This window comes from Mobula birostris, chromosome 4 (genome assembly GCF_030028105.1).
Source record: "Mobula birostris isolate sMobBir1 chromosome 4, sMobBir1.hap1, whole genome shotgun sequence".
NCBI lineage: Eukaryota > Metazoa > Chordata > Chondrichthyes > Myliobatiformes > Myliobatidae > Mobula > Mobula birostris.
Genome location: NC_092373.1, coordinates 33840039 through 33856231, shown reverse-complemented (window position 1 = coordinate 33856231; position 16193 = coordinate 33840039). Strand labels below are relative to the sequence as shown.

General features: G+C 42.3%; 1 protein-coding gene and 1 long non-coding RNA gene across 3 annotated transcripts in view; one reads left to right on the top strand and one right to left on the bottom strand.

Annotated features, from left to right (window-relative positions):
* Positions 1-1438, bottom strand: part of LOC140195884 (kininogen-2-like) — a 42003-nt gene extending 40565 nt beyond the window's left edge. Inside the window, exon 1 of one of the 2 annotated variants that reach the window (XM_072254530.1) lies at positions 1143-1438. In XM_072254530.1, coding sequence (XP_072110631.1) covers positions 1143-1364 — 222 coding nt within the window. In that variant the 5' untranslated portion in view covers positions 1365-1438. The remainder of the gene's footprint in view (positions 1-1142) is intronic. The other variant, XM_072254529.1, reaches the window with a different exon arrangement.
* A 4461-nt stretch (positions 1439-5899) lies between these two features.
* LOC140195883 (uncharacterized) lies at positions 5900-15472 on the top strand. The gene is made up of 3 exons (XR_011885562.1): positions 5900-5988; positions 7079-7172; positions 15353-15472. It is a non-coding gene; the product is annotated as an uncharacterized lncRNA (long non-coding RNA).
* The last annotated feature ends 721 nt before the right edge of the window (positions 15473-16193 follow it).

Here is a 16193-nt window from a genome sequence, read left to right as displayed (position 1 = left end):
TGCAAATATTCGGCAGGTCAGCTAAACTTTTCACAAACTTCTATAGATATGTGGTGAAGATTATACTGACTGGCTGCATCACGGTCTGGTACGAAAACACCAATGCCCTTGAGTGGAAAAGCCTACAAAAAGTAGTTGATACAGTGTAGTTGATCATGAATAAAGCCCTCCCCACCATTGAGCACATCTACACGCAGCGCTGTTGCGGGAAAGTAGCTTCCACGACCCACACCATGCTCTCTTATCACTGCTGCCATCAGGAAGAAGGTGCAGGAGCCTCAGGACTCAAACGACCAGGTTCTGGAACAGTTATTACCCCTCAGTCATCAGGCTCTTAATCCAGAGTGGCTAGCTTCACTCAACTTCACTCACCCCATCACTCAACTATTCCCTATAGATTCACTTTCAAGGACATTTTGTCTCATGTTCTCAATATTTATTGCTTATTGGTTTATTATTAGTACTATTATTATTATTTCATTGTTTTATTCCTTTGTGGTTTTGCACAGCTTGTTATCTCCTGTAGATTAGTTGTTTATCCATCTTGCCGAGTGCCGTATTTCATTGATTCTATTGCGTTTCTTATATGTATTGTGAATGCCTACAAAAAATGAGTCACATGGTTGTATATGGTGACATATATGTACTTTGATAATAAATTTACTTTGAACATGGTATCCAAGGTGACAAAACAAGACAATCAGCTGTGTAACACAGGGGCACCATGCTGATGAAAAACAAGCACTATGTAGTACATTGAAGCCTATGCCTTTGTACATTGAGTTATAACTTTTGTCCTTAAACTATGTAATTATAATCTCAAATAAAACAGAAAACGTTGGAAACACTCAGCAGGTCTGCCAGCAACTGTGGAAGGAGAAACAGTTAATGATAAGGCTGAGGGAATGTCATAAGCAAAAGCTGAAAAAATTGGGAAGATTCAGAGGTGAGTTAAAGCTCAGAAAATGCCCAACTCCTGAGAATCAGGATACTTATATCTCAGGTTCAGCATGGGTAGGCATAAAGTAGAAATAACCTTAAAGTGTGGCAGAGGAAGTATTAAAATATTAATCAGAAAAGTACGAGCAAAGACACTCACAGTGGAAGATAGTGATAACATGAACAATAAGGGGCATGCTCACCTGAGCTTGAACTTGAGCAAAATGTACTCTATAAAGAGCAAATTTATTCCCTGCATTCTGCTCCGCGTTGAGTTTACGAAGTGTGAAATCCACAGCAGCTGAAACACCTGGATCATTACAATTAATATTCTGGGCTTCGTGATCTTCAACTGGCACAGGTTCTGATACTGCATCAATGTTTAGGAGTTGAATGGTGAAGAATGCAATGCAAAACAGCTTCATAGTGAGTAAGGGATGTGCAGAACACACTGCCTCCAACCGCTAGCAGAAAGTAAAAGGAATCAGTGTGTTAAACTCTCTGTTGTCTGCGGCCTATATAAGTAAATAGGAAACTCAGTGAACCAAGATTTTAGTAAACACTTGAAGTTGCTTTTGCAACATTATTGTATGTTTACTTTACAAAATTTATCAAACATTAGATATCAGTATAACCTCAAGATAACAAACAAATGTTTCGACATCTCTGCGCTTCTGCCTCCTCACCTCATGACACCATAACCCAAATGATATCGAGGTTTACCATTGATAATCAAAGTTGTATAAGGTGCAGTGCAAGTGACAAACAGGCGAAGAGTATTTCAACCTTGCATTTTAGTATCACAGTTTTTTACAATTCATATATATTCCACATTGCTATTCAGTCGAATGAATAGACTTAAGGATAACAACAAGATGATTCCCATATAGCATATTCAGATTTTAAGCAACAGAATAAGAACACATATGGATGAAGTGATGGGGGTGGGGGTGATAATTTACATATACTCTACAAGCTACAAAAACCTTGAACCAGCTGATTCCCAATACTGTCAAAAACAGTGAATATTTCTGATTTCAAAACCATTTATTAAAAACTATTTAACCATTTCATACTGTATTTAAACAAATTACTTCACAAAATTTGTACAGAAAACGTAAGTATTTAAAAGCAATCTTTTTATTAAAACATGTTAATTATAGTCATAGTCATAGTCATACTTTATTGATCCCGGGGGAAATTGTTGTTCGTTACAGTTGCACCACTGTAACGATGCTTCACAACCAATTGTCCCATTGAAAATGATTAGAGAAATAATCCCTGTGCTTTTCCAGGATTGAGCAGAAAGCTTTTACAAGTTTTTACTGTGAGTGGCAGAACTTGCCACAGCTTGTCACACTTGTGCTGGAGCCTGGTGTTACCTGTCGAGCGTACTGCGAAAGAATTCTGCATGCAACTTCAGGATTTGGAAATTGCAAAATTGCTGACATTTGCATATCTTCCTATTACTTAACTAAATAAAGAACCTCAGAAATGAACCAGTGTTGTGGGAGTATGAGAAACGGAGTGACAGGGCAGATAGTAGAGTGGTTATGGGGAAAGATGTTGTTAAGCCTTCATGCAAAGACAGGAATTGAAATGTTGAGCATAGTGGGAACAATATTCTAAGTTCTTCCTGGGCATTGGTGTTTCCACACCAGAACATGATTCAACCAGTTGGGATCCTATCCATTGTGCACCTATAGAAATTTGTCACAGTTTTTGCTGACATCCCAAATCTATGCAAACTTCTATGAAGTAGAGGCACTGTTGTGGTTTCTTTGTGATGACACTTAAGTGCTAGTCCCAGGACAGATGTTCTGATATGTTAGCACCATGGCATTTAAAGCTACTGACGCTCTCCATTCGGTTCCCCGATTGAGGACTGGCGCATGGATCTCCAGCTTCTTCCTCCTCTAGTTGGCAATCAGCTCCTTGGTTTTGCTGGCGTTGAGTGAGGGGTTGTTTCTGAGGCACCATTCAACCAGATTTTGCATCTCCATTCTTTATGTCAATTCTCACTGCCTTCCTATGTTCTATGTACTAAAAAGTGTGATAATCAAGGAAAATGGGATGTTTAAAAGAGTAGTGTACTATCCATAGGTGATTTTTATCTTCTTGTGGATAAGAAATAGCAGCCATGAGAATGAATTCTAGAATTCATTCAGGATAATTAATGAAACACTATGGATTCCAGCAGGGAACAATTATTTTGATTTGGTAATATGTAATGAGACAAATATGATAAATTACCTCAAAGTAAAATGCCCCTAGGAAGCAGTAATCACAGCATGATAAGAGTTAGCATTAGGCTGAGAGTGAAAAATTTGATGAATCCTCTTTCAGACAGTAAGGCAAATGTTTGGGAGCTTACACACTTTTCCCACTAGTGCCTTCTTCCTTTGCTTTTCTTGTCTCCACCCAATGAACTCTACATCTCACCTCTTAAATAAGAGGAATTGCAAAAAAATGAGGAGAGAGATGCCTGTGTGTAATAGGCATATACTGTAGATAAGAAGGTAAAACAAGAGGCAAACCGTGACAGATATTAAAGAGGGAATTCATGATTCTTTTCAAAAATTAACCACTTATGGCTTACTAAGGAAGTTGAGATGGTATCAAGTTGAAAGAAAAAAAAACAAGTAGTAAAAGTTAGTAAAGAACAGGAATTCTGCAGATGCTGGAAATTCAAGCAACACACATCAAAGTTGCTGGTGAACGCAGCAGGCCAGACAGCATCTGTAGGAAGAGGCGCAGTCGACGTTTCAGGCCGAGACCCTTCGTCAGGACTAACTGAAGGAAGAGTGAGTAAGGGATTTGAAAGTTGGAGGGGGAGGGGGAGATCCAAAATGATAGGAGAAGACAGGAGGGGGAGGGATAGAGCCAAGAGCTGGACAGGTGATTGGCAAAAGGGGATACGAGAGGATCATGGGACAGGAGGTCCGGGAAGAAAGACAAGGGGGGGGGGGACCCAGAGGATGGGCAAGAGGTATGTTCAGAGGGACAGAGGGAGAAAAAGGAGAGCGAGAGAAAGAATGTGTGCATAAAAATGAGTAGCAGATGGGGTACGAGGGGGCGGTGGGGCCTTAGCGGAAGTTAGAGAAGTCGATGTTCATGCCATCAGGTTGGAGGCTACCCAGATGGAATATAAGGTGTTGTTCCTCCAACCTGAGTGTGGCTTCATCTTTACAGTAGAGGAGGCCGTGGATGGACATGTCAGAATGGGAATGGGATGTGGAATTAAAATGTGTGGCCACTGGGAGATCCTGCTTTCTCTGGCGGACAGAGCGTAGATGTTCAGCAAAGCAGTCTCCCAGTCTGCGTTGGGTCTCGCCAATATATAAAAGGCCACATCGGGAGCACCGGACGCAGTATATCACCCCAGTCGACTCACAGGTGAAGTGTTGCCTCACCTGGAAGGACTGTCTGGGGCCCTGAATGGTGGTAAGGGAGGAAGTGTAAGGGCATGTGTAGCACTTGTTCCGCTTACACGGATAAGTGCCAGGAGGGAGATCAGTGGGGAGGGGTGGGGGGGACGAATGGACAAGGGAGTTGTGTAGGGAGCGATCCCTGCGGAATGCAGAGAGAGGAGGGGAGGGAAAGATGTGCTTAGTGGTGGGATCCCGTTGGAGGTGGCGGAAGTTACGGAGAATAATATGTTGGACCCGGAGGCTGGTGGGGTGGTAGGTGAGGACCAGGGGAACCCTATTCCTAGTGGGGTGACGAGAGGATGGAGTGAGAGCAGATGTACGTGAAATGGGGGAGATGCGTTTAAGAGCAGAGTTGATAGTGGAGGAAGGGAAGCCCCTTTCTTTAAAAAAGGAAGACATTTCCCTCGTCCTAGAATGAAAAGCCTCATCCTGAGAGCAGATGTGGCGGAGACGGAGGAATTGCAAGAAGGGGATGGCATTTTTGCAAGAGACAGGGTGAGAAGAGGAATAGTCCAGATAGCTGTGAGAGTCAGTAGGCTTATAGTAGACATCAGTGGATAAGCTGTCTCCAGAGACAGAGACAGAAAGATCTAGAAAGGGGAGGGAGGTGTCGGAAATGGACCAGGTAAACTTGAGGGCAGGGTGAAAGTTGGAGGCAAAGTTAATAAAGTCAACGAGTTCTGCATGCGTGCAGGAAGCAGCACCAATGCAGTCGTCGATGTAGCGAAGGAAAAGTGGGGGACAGATACCAGAATAGGCACGGAACATAGATTGTTCCACAAAGCCAAGAAAAAGGCAGGCATAGCTAGGACCCATACGGGTGCCCATAGCTACACCTTTAGTTTGGAGGAAGTGGGAGGAGCCAAAGGAGAAATTATTAAGAGTAAGGACTAATTCCGCTAGACGGAGCAGAGTGGTGGTAGAGGGGAACTGATTAGGTCTGGAATCCAAAAAGAAGCATAGAGCTTTAAGACCTTCCTGATGGGGGATGGAAGTAAAAGTTAGTAGCTGGCCTGAAGATTGGGATAAAATCAGAAAGAAGGAATAAGCAAGAATTGAACAAACTAAAAGAGAAAACAATCGGGAAATATTAAAATGGACAATGAGATCCTTCAACTGTGTAAAAAAAAAGAGGTCAAATTGCAAGGAGGCCGCTGAGAGAATGAGGTGAAGTAAATCGCAGTAATCTTCCAAACATCCTTAGATTCTGGAAAAGTACTGGAGGATTTTAAAACTACCCACATGAAATCTTTATTTGAAGAGCGAGACTAAATGCCGTGATAATAGGCCGAACGTCATTTATGGGATTCATGTTGGAACCAGTTTATAGCACAACATGCAAAGTCCAAATCTGATTAAGTATAGTCAGCAAATTTCAATGGTGGAAAATCACTTCTGAAAACTTTACAGAGATAAGAAGGAATTTCAACAGTCCAAACAAAAACTGCAATAGCAATAACCTAAAGGCCAAAGAATGGGGGGAAAAAACTTTCTGTGGTGTTCAGCAAAACGCTTTTGAATGGTAAACACAAGGAATTCTGCAGATGCTGGAAATTCAAGCAACACACATCAAAGTTGCTGGTGAACACAGCAGGCCAGGCAGCATCTCTAGAGAGAGGTACAGTCGACGCTTCAGGCCGAGACCCTTCGTCAGGACTAACTGAAAGAAGAGCTAGTAAGAGATTTGAAAGTGGGAGGGAGAGGGGGAGGGGGAGATCCAAAATGATAGGAGAAGACAGGAGGGGGAGGGATGGAGCCAAGAGCTGGACAGGTGATTGGCAAAAGGGATATGAGAGGATCATGGGACAGGAGGCCCAGGGAAAAGGAAAGGAAGGGGAAAAACCCAGTGGGTGGGCAAGGGATATAGTCAGAGGGACAGAGGGAGGAAAAGGAGAGGGAGAGAGAAAGAATGTGTGTGTATATAAGTAAATAACTGATGGGGTACGAGGGGGAGGTGGGGCATTAGCGGAAGTTGGAGAAGTCAATGTTCATGCCATCAGGTTGGAGGCTACCCAGACGGAATATAAGGTGTTGTTCCTCCAACCTGAGTGTGGCTTCATCTTTACAGTAGAGGAGGCCGTGGATAGACATGTCAGAATGGGAATGGGATGTGGAATTAAAATGTGTGGCCACTGGGAGATCCTGCTTTCTCTGGCGGACAGAGCGTAGATGTTCAGCAAAGCAGTCTCCCAGTCTGCGTTGGGTCTTGCCAATATATAAAAGGCCACATTGGGAGCACCGGACGCAGTATATCACCCCAGTCGACTCACAGGTGAAGTGTTGCCTCACCTGGAAGGACTGTTTGGGGCCCTGAATGGTGGTAAGGGAGGAAGTGTAAGGGCATGTGTAGCACTTGTTTCACTTACACGGATAAGTGCCAGGAGGGAGATCAGTGGGGAGGGATGGAGGGGACGAATGGACAAGGGAGTTGCGTAGGGAGCGATCCCTGCGGAATGCAGGGGGGGGGGAGGGAAAGATGTGCTTAGTGGTGGGATCCCGTTGGAGGTGGCGGAAGTTACGGAGAATAATATGTTGGACCCGGAGGCTGGCGGGGTGGTAGGTGAGGACCAGGGGAACCCTATTCCTAGTGGGGTGACGAGAGGATGGAGTGAGAGCAGATGTACGTGAAATGGGGGAGATGCGTTTAAATTGACTTGAAGCCTTTTTGCATTTTCCTAACCATCCCACCCAATTTCATGGAATTTCAGCTCCCAACAAGAAGCCTCACTAGCAAGGAAAGCAGTTGGAAATGGCTGGATGGGCTAAACCACTCAGGAGACCAACTCCAGATTGAAAACAAAGGTCAGATAAACTTTAATGCTGATATTATTTTGTCCATGATTATCTAGTCAGTTCATAGACCAGATAATTCTGAAGGCTCAGAGACCCTAGACATCAAAAGTTCTTCCCACTGGTGACTCCTGCAGCAACTTCAATGCTGCACAAGGAAGGTTACATGGCTGGTGCTCACACATGCTGATAATGTTTCAGATTCAGACTGTGATTTATTTATCACATGTACATTGAAACATACAGTGATGTAAGTCATTTTCCTGAGCAACCAACACACCTGACAGCGCTGGGGCAACCCATTATCACCACACATTCCAGCACCAGCATAACATCCCAGAATACTCACAGAACATAACAACACTGAACACAAAGAGCAACAAGGCAATGACAGCAAAGCAAGTCCAATTTCTACCTCCCAGCCACACACATACACAGTCCTCTAACCCCAGGACAGGCCATGTTTGGCCTCCAACCTCCGGTGGGCTCACGGATTTGCAGACATTGGACCTTTGATTTCCCCAGCAGGCTTGTGGTAATTCACAGACGTGGGGGTTGGGCATGGGATAGCTGATGATAATGATCAGTTGTTGAATTGGACAGAGCAATGATAGACTTAGGAGGAAGAATAAAGATAGAATCTCAAAATTTTAAACGTTACACTTAAAATCACACCTCCTTCAACAGCTGCTTTTTTCAACTTCACAGCTTGAGTTCACTGCATGAACATTCTCAAACAACTTGCTGTTCACAAACTCCCAAAAGATGTGATGGAAGTGACAGTAGTGAGCACAGTGAGGGAAACCTAGTAAAGAACTCAACATACAATGCATGTATGCAGTTAAGTGTCCAGACCCGTGCGTGCATATAAAATAACAAAATGCACACAGGTGCACAGTCCTCTGCAAGAGAAGGTCTGAGAAGCAATGTGTTTCATCATTTTCCGTTCAAAGTTCCTGTTGTGTTGTTGTTGTTTTTTTCTTCTCTCTCTCTCTCTCTCTCTCTCTCTCTCTCTCTCTCTCTCTCTCACTCACTCACTCACTCACTCATATCACGTGGGTTACCTCTGGGCATTCGCTTCACTTCCGATTCAAAGGTTTATGGGTTAATAGCTTAATTAGCTCTCTAGATTTCCCTTAATATGTATGTGGGTGGTACAAATGAGGGGGGCTTATGGGAATGTGGGGAGATTAAAATCAGAAGAGTGTAAACAAGTATCTTATGATGGAGCTATAGAACACTACAGCACAGAAACCAGACTTTCCACACATCTATTCCATGCCAAACTATTTGTCTGCCTGCCCCCATCGACCTGCACCCTGAGCATAACCCCCCCATACCCCATCTATACCCTTCCTAATCCCCATCCATACCCTTCCCATACCCCATCCATACCCTTCCCATACCCCATCCATACCTTTCCCATACCCCATCCATACCCTTCCCATACCCCATCCATACCTTCCCATTCGCCATCCATACCTTCCCATTCACCATCCATACCTTCCCAATCCCCATCCATACCCTTCCCATTCATGTACCTATCCAAATCTCTTGTAAATGCTGAAATTGAAACAGCATCCACCACTTCCACTGGCAGCTCATTCCACACTCTCATGACCCTCTGAATGAGGAAATTCCATAAGACCATAAGATATCAGAATCAGAATCAGGTTTATTATCACCGGCATGTGACGTGAAATTTGTTAACTTAGCAGCAGCAGTTCAATGCAATACATAATCTAGCAGACAGAGAAAAAATAATAATAATAAATAAAATAAAACATAATACATAAACAAGTAAATCAATTATGTATATTGCATAGATCACTAAAAATGTGCAAAAACAGAAATACTGTATATTTTTTTAAAAAGTGAGGTAGTGTCCAAAGGTTCAATGTTCCATTCAGGAATCAAATGGCAGAGGGGAAGAAGCTGTTCCAGAATCGCTGAGTGAATGCCTTCAGGCTTCTGTATCTCCTACCTGATGGTAACAGTAAGAAAAGGGCATGCCCTGGGTGCTGGAGGTCCTTAATAATGGACGCTGCCTTTCTGAGACACCGCTCCCTGAAGACGTCCTAGGTACTTTGTAGGCTAGTGCCCAAGATGGAGCTGACTAGATTTACAACCCTCTGCGGCTTCTTTCGGTCCTGTGCAGGAACCCCTCCACACCAGACAGTGATGTAGCCTGTCAGAATGCTCTCCACTGTACAACTATAGAAGTTTTTCAGTGTATTTGTTGACATGCTAAATCGCTTCAAACTCCTAATAAAGCATAGCCACTCTCTTGTCTTCTTTATAACTGCATCGATATGTTGGGACCCGGTTAGATCCTCAGAGATTTTGACACCTAGGAACTTGAAGCTGCTCACTCTCTCCACTTCTGATCCCTCTATGAAGATTGGTATGTGTTCCTTCGTCTCACCCTTCCTGAAGTCCACAACCAGCTCATTCTTCTTACTGATGTTGAGTGCCAGGTTGTTGCTGCGGCACCATTCTTCTAGTTGGCATATCTCACTCCTGTACGCCCTCTCGTCGTAGGAGCAGAAGTAGGCCATTCAGCCTATCGAGTCTGCTCAGCCATTCAATAATGGGTTGACCCAATTCTTCCAGTCATCCCCACTCCCCTGCCTTCTCCCCATACCTTTTGATGCCCTGGCTAATCAAGAACCTATCTACCTCTGCCTTAAATGCACCCAATGACTTGGCCTCCACAGCCGCTCCTGGCAACAAATTCCACAGATTTACCACCCTCTGACTAAAGTAATTTCTCTGCATCTCTGTTCTAAATGGACATCCTTCAATCCTGAAGTCGTGCCCTCTTCTAGACATCCCTACCATGGGAAAAAACTTTGCCATATCTAATCTGTTCAGGCCTTCTAACATTTGGAATATTTTTATGAGATCCTCCCTCATTCTCCTGAACTTCAGGGAATTCAGTCCAAGAGCTGCCAGACATTTCTCATGCGGTAACGTCTGAGGGGCAATGTCATGATAATCATTGGGGATTTTAACATGAAAGTAGATTGGGAAAACCAGGCCAGTACTAGACCTCAAGAGAGAAAATTTGTAGAATGTTTAAGGAATGGCTTTGTAGAACAGCTTGTTGTTGAACCCACCTGGGGATGCTTGCATTTACCCTATCTATCATCATAATCATCAGGTGCCATGCCCAGTTTGAGCTTTGACTGCCAAGGCCCACACACTCCTGTATCAGGTCAAGTGGATCAATTCATTGGTATTCATTTCCAATTCTCTGGCTGCTGTCTCCATCATCATTTGTCTTTGTCTTCCTCTTGCTTTCTTTCCTTCAATCTTTCCCATAATTACCGTGCATTCTAACTCCTCTTTCCTAATCACATGTCCAATGAAGTTACGTTGCCTTTTCATGATCTCATACATCATTTCTCTTTTTGTGTTTGGTCTGTTCATGACATCCTTGTTAGATGTTTGTTTCATCCATGATATTCTTTGCATCCTCCTCAAAAACCACATTTCTGCACTACAATCTGTTTCCTCATGTGACTAGATATTGTCCAACATTGTGAGCCATATAACATAACTGGATAAACATAACATTTCAGTACTCTGAGGTGGGTTGTCATGCCTAGTTTAGTATTGGTCAGTATACTCTTCATTCTCGTAAAGGTAACTTTTGCCATCCCTATTCTTCTTTTGATGTCCAAGTCACACCTGCCATCTGATGTCACCCAGCTTCCTAAGTAGCAAAGGTTCTTTACTTGTTTTATGTCTTCCCCATTTATTCTCAGCCTGCAGATAGGATTCTCCTTCTTTTTGGATATCACCATACATTCTGTCTTTTTGCAATTGATAGATAGACTCATTTTTGCACTTTCTTCACAATTATATCAATTAAGTTTTGTAGTTCTTCCTCTGTACTTGCAAGTAACACAGTGTCATCTACATACCTGAAATTATTGATGTTTTCACCACCAGCTTTGATTCCCAAGACGTCTCTTATTTTTTGTAAACCTTATATATACCCCTCATAAATTTGTATCTCCCTTTGTTCCTCTTCACTCTAGGGAATAAAGTTCTAACCCATTCAAACCTTCCCTGTAACTCAAAGCTTCAAGTCCTGGCAACACCTCTGCAAATGTTCTCTGCACTCTTTCTATCTCATTGATATGTTTCAGTTGGAACAGTGTGGCTCATTAGGCCAGAAGGCCCTACTCTGTGCTGTCTCCCTAAACACAATAAATAAATTAATGCAACAAGTTAGGAACTATGAAAAATTTGAAGGTATTGACAATCATCTAGAATGTTACAATGAAAATGAAGATTTGGAGGACGCCATCATCGAAGGGATTCCATTATCTACACGAGGTGTCTGCACTGATTTTGTTCATTTACAGTCAATCAAAAGAATGTGTCACCGTACACTGCATGAATTTGTCTGTCAATAACCAGTGCACAGTTTTATACTAATGTAGAAGGATTGACAGTGTTCTAATTTGTTCGGTATTTAAAACATAATTTGATACTCAGTTAAATGGTAGTTTGTCTTTTTGTACCTAGTTAACTATTTCCATGCAACTTTGGTTAATTAGGGCAGCTGCTTAATTGGACCAAAATGTACTGGTCCTGTTGAATCCCAATTAATTAGAATCCTCTGTACTTCCTACAATACAGTGTAAGAGGGCCAGACTGCATGATTTTACTCATTTTGAGTCGAGAAGCTGATCAGACCTCTAGCTGGTCATAGTGTCTGACTATATAACAGGCTTACAACAGCATTAAAACTACAGCCCTTCACGAAATTTAAACATATAACTCTTCAGGCACTCTATTCATCAATAAAAGAATTCCCAAAATTCCAAATACCACGGACAACTTTAATCAGATGAGTCAAATGGATATCTATCAACTTTCTGCCTGCATTACTTTTTAACAATCATCAAATATAATAAATAGTTCAGCAGTATTTCCAAAACCCTCAGGATTATAGCACATTATAATTTTAAATGGAAACACTTTAGGCAGGGAGGGAAACTGAGAGCAAATTGCCAAATAGGTTTATTATTATCATATGTACAGAGTTACTGTGAGAAATTTATCTTGCATACCATCCATATATATCAAGTCGTCACCTTGGTGCATTGACATACTAGTTACTAGTAATGGAATAAAGTGTTATAATTGCAGAGAAATGCAGTGCTGGTGGACAGCAGGATGCCATATCACAGGAAGGTAGACTGCGAGGTACGGTTCCATCTTATAATACTAGGGAACGATTCAACAGTCTTATAACAGGGAGATAGAAGTGCTCCTTGAACTGGTGGTACTTGCTTTTAGTCTTTAGTATCTTCTGCCCAATGGGAGGGAATAAAAGAGAGAATGGCTAAGGTGGGTAGGACCTTTGATTAAGATGGCTCCTTTACTATGGCTTCGGGCACAGCAGTTACCATAGCAAGCCATGTTGTGGCTTAATGGGACGTTTTCTATGGTGCGTTGATAAAAATTGGTGAAGGTCAAGGGAGACATGTCAGGTTTCTTCAGTCTCAAGGAAGTAGAGGCACTGGTGAGCTTTATTCATCATGGTGCCCACATGCTTGGACCAGGACAGAGTATTGTTGAAGTTCACTCTCTGGAACTTGAAGCACTCAACCCTCTTGACCTCAGTACTATAGATCTTGTGTTGCTCATTTTTGATTGGCCTACAAGCCTCACGTCTGATCAGAAACAAAAGCCTGCCATTTTGTATTGTAGAAAGAACTGCTTTGGAATGGAGGGCTGTAATTATAAGGAGAGTTTGGATAGGCTGGATCTATTCTCACTGGAATATTGAAGACTGAGGAGTGATCTTACAGAGATTTATGACTTAATGAGGGCCATAGATTGGATCATCAGTATCGTTTTGCCCAGTGCAGGGAAGTCCAGAACGAGAGGGTACAGGATTTATGGTGAGAGGAGAGATAGTTAAAAGAGATCTGCAGGGTGGGTTTTTTTGCGCAGAGGGTGGTGAATATCTAGGAAGAGCTTCTCGTGGTGGTAGTGGAGGCAAATACAATTACAATATTTTACAGGCATTTGGACATTTACTTGAATGGAAAAGGATTGAAACATGGGCCAAGTGCAGGCAATTGGGATTATTGTAGTTAGGCAGCACAGTCAGCATGGACAAACTAGGCCAAAAGGGCCTGTTTCTAAGCAGTATAGTTCTATGTTTCTATGAAGTGGTAATAATTTCTCTTATACTTTTAAATTCCATTGGGTTTTCTGATATGATCCTTCAGCACATCTTGCCACTCTTGTCAAAAACAGTGTGTAATAGGGAAATTTCATGGTGAGTTTCACGATCAGCAGCCCAAAATCCATAAGATACACCAGAAAGTATTCAGGACGGAAAATCTTTGTTGTCCAGTGTAATAAGTAGAAATTCATAGGCAATATCCTCTGATATATACAGCTGGTGGGCAAAGTGCTATGTTCTCTACCTCTAATCAATGAATAGCCACGCAAAGTAAAACATACATATTAAAGGAGTTCCCATGGCCACCCCATATCCAGGCCCCACACAAGTCCCAGATTCAGATACCAGGTCTCACTCGGCCAGAAACCCTCAGACATTCAGCAGGCCAGCTGCAATGGAGCTTGAATCATTGACAAAGAATACTGCCTACAGGATCTCGGATCGAAAACGTTGGCTCCCAGCATTGTACAAGCGTCTAATTTCACTGGTGAGATCTTGCTGGTGAGTGACTGCTTAAAGTTTGGCAATCTGCAACAGGGTGAAGTGAAGGGAAATATCAGCAGTTATGACATCAACTGTCTTTTGGCAAGATGTCCCTGCTTAAGATGTTGGATAGCTTGTTTGCATTATTCCCAAAGAGTGTCACACAGACATTGCTGCTGCGATCCAGCTTTAGTGACCCAGGTTTGCTTCTGGTCTGAGGTACTGTCTGTGTGGAATTTCCATGCTCTTTGTAACGACGTGGATTTTCCCCTGGTGCTCTGACTGCCTCCCACATTCTTAGGATGTGCTGGGAGGTTAAATGGCTACTTTTCCCCTGGGGTAGGTGAGATGAGCAGAAGGGGGGAGTTGATGGATATATAATCAACTTCTTTTTTGTTCTAATTGTGTTCCTTGTAAAAATTCTGTGTAACTTACTGCATTTTTAAGTTTTTCTTGTTAAGGCTGCCTTTACAATGCTATGTGCCTGTGATGCTGCTGCAAGTTTTTCATCGCCTCCGTGCATATACGTCCTTGTGCAAATGAAAATAAACTCCACTTTGAGAATAGATCACAGGGAAATAATTGGAGAATGAATCCAATGGGAATGCTCCGACAGCTGGAGCAGATTTGATGGGCTGAAAAGTTTCCTCCTGCATCGTTCACAAAAATGTCTGAAAAAAATTAATCAACTCACCTTCACAATATTTCCCATTAGCTTCTAGTCTCTGTCCTGTTGGACATTTGCAGTAATAACTACCAATGGTGTTACAGCACTGGTCTTGACACCCTCCATTCTCTTTGGCACATTCATTCACATCTGTCAGTTGTAGGAGAGGGAGAAAAATGAAACAACGGTTATAAATAAATCTGGTATGAACTATGTTTGAATTAACTGCATGAGGAAAATTTCTCCAAATTAAGAAATCTTTAAACTGCCAGTTTCCACAGATGGGCAATTCAACAAGGGAAGGAAGATAAAACAGAATTTACAAAGTGCAGCGCAGGCACACTGATGGACAAATTATCTGTGAATGCTGGGAATAGTGTCTGCAATCATTAGTTCCTGCAGTCCAGGTTGTGACTGTGATCGAAATCACTGGAGAGACATTAAAACTGATGATATTGGAGCCTTTGTTCATCACAACAAATAGACCCTTTTGGTAAAGTCCCACAAACTCAAAAGTACACCAGATTTTGTACTCTTAAGATCAAAGATAAGAGTGGATGATTCAATATACTTTCAATATTTACAATAACATCATTTATTTCAGTATTTGGGATTGACAATACTTCCTTTGAATTAAATATCTCTTGTGGGAGACTCCTATAATATTCAAACATGTTAGGACAAAGTAACTCAGACAAATATTCTAAAAGCTTTAGGGGACAGGGATCCCAGACACCCAAATTTAAGGTCAAAGGATTCAAAGTCAAAGTATATTTATTATCAAAGTATGTGTGTAGTATCTAATCCTAAGGTTCATCTTCTCCACAGGCAACAAGGAAACAAGGAAAACCATGGAACTCATTCAAAGAAAAACATCACCCCTCCCCCACTCATGCAAACGGCAACAAGAAAGAATGAGTGAAAACACAGAATATTAAAAAAAAACAAAATCAGAAGAGTCCATGGTCAGTTCAGCTCAGTGTTCATTATTTGCAGGCCACCCTGATTCAAAAGCGCCCAAAATAGCAACAGAAAAATGAGTGAACTACAGTTTAATCCACAAATCACTGACCCAGAACTTCAGTATCATCCTCTAACAGCATCGAGGGAGAGAGAGATCATTTGAACGCAGGGACCTTCCCTCAGGAGCAGTGAGCGAGAGAGAGAGAGAGAGAGAGAGAGACAGTCACATGCAGTCACCTTCCTTCAGCGGCGACAAACGAGAGGTACGGAACACTCGCTCACCTCGATGTTTCAATCTTCCTTGATGCTTTCACTGAAAAATGGAGTCAATCATGGGCTCACACCCCATCTCTAAGCTCTGGGGCAGCCCATGCTCCACAGACAGTATTGCTTAGTTACAAAGATGGGCTTTAAACTTCAAGGAACTGCTTGAAATCTACCTAAAGAACTGAAAACTGGTTCTTGTTTGAACTAATATCTGCTATATTCACATAACTCCAGAATACTCCCTAACACCGGGCATCTAAGTGTAAAGCTGGGAATAATCAGAATCAGGTTTAATATCACCAGCACATGTCGTGAATCATTGCTAGCCATTGCTCAATATGAACTTTGTACACGCATGATGTGTATGTACAGTTTTTTTAAGTTATGCTTCCATCCCCTGCATATCCTTGACCCCAAAAAAATATCAACATGCCCCGAT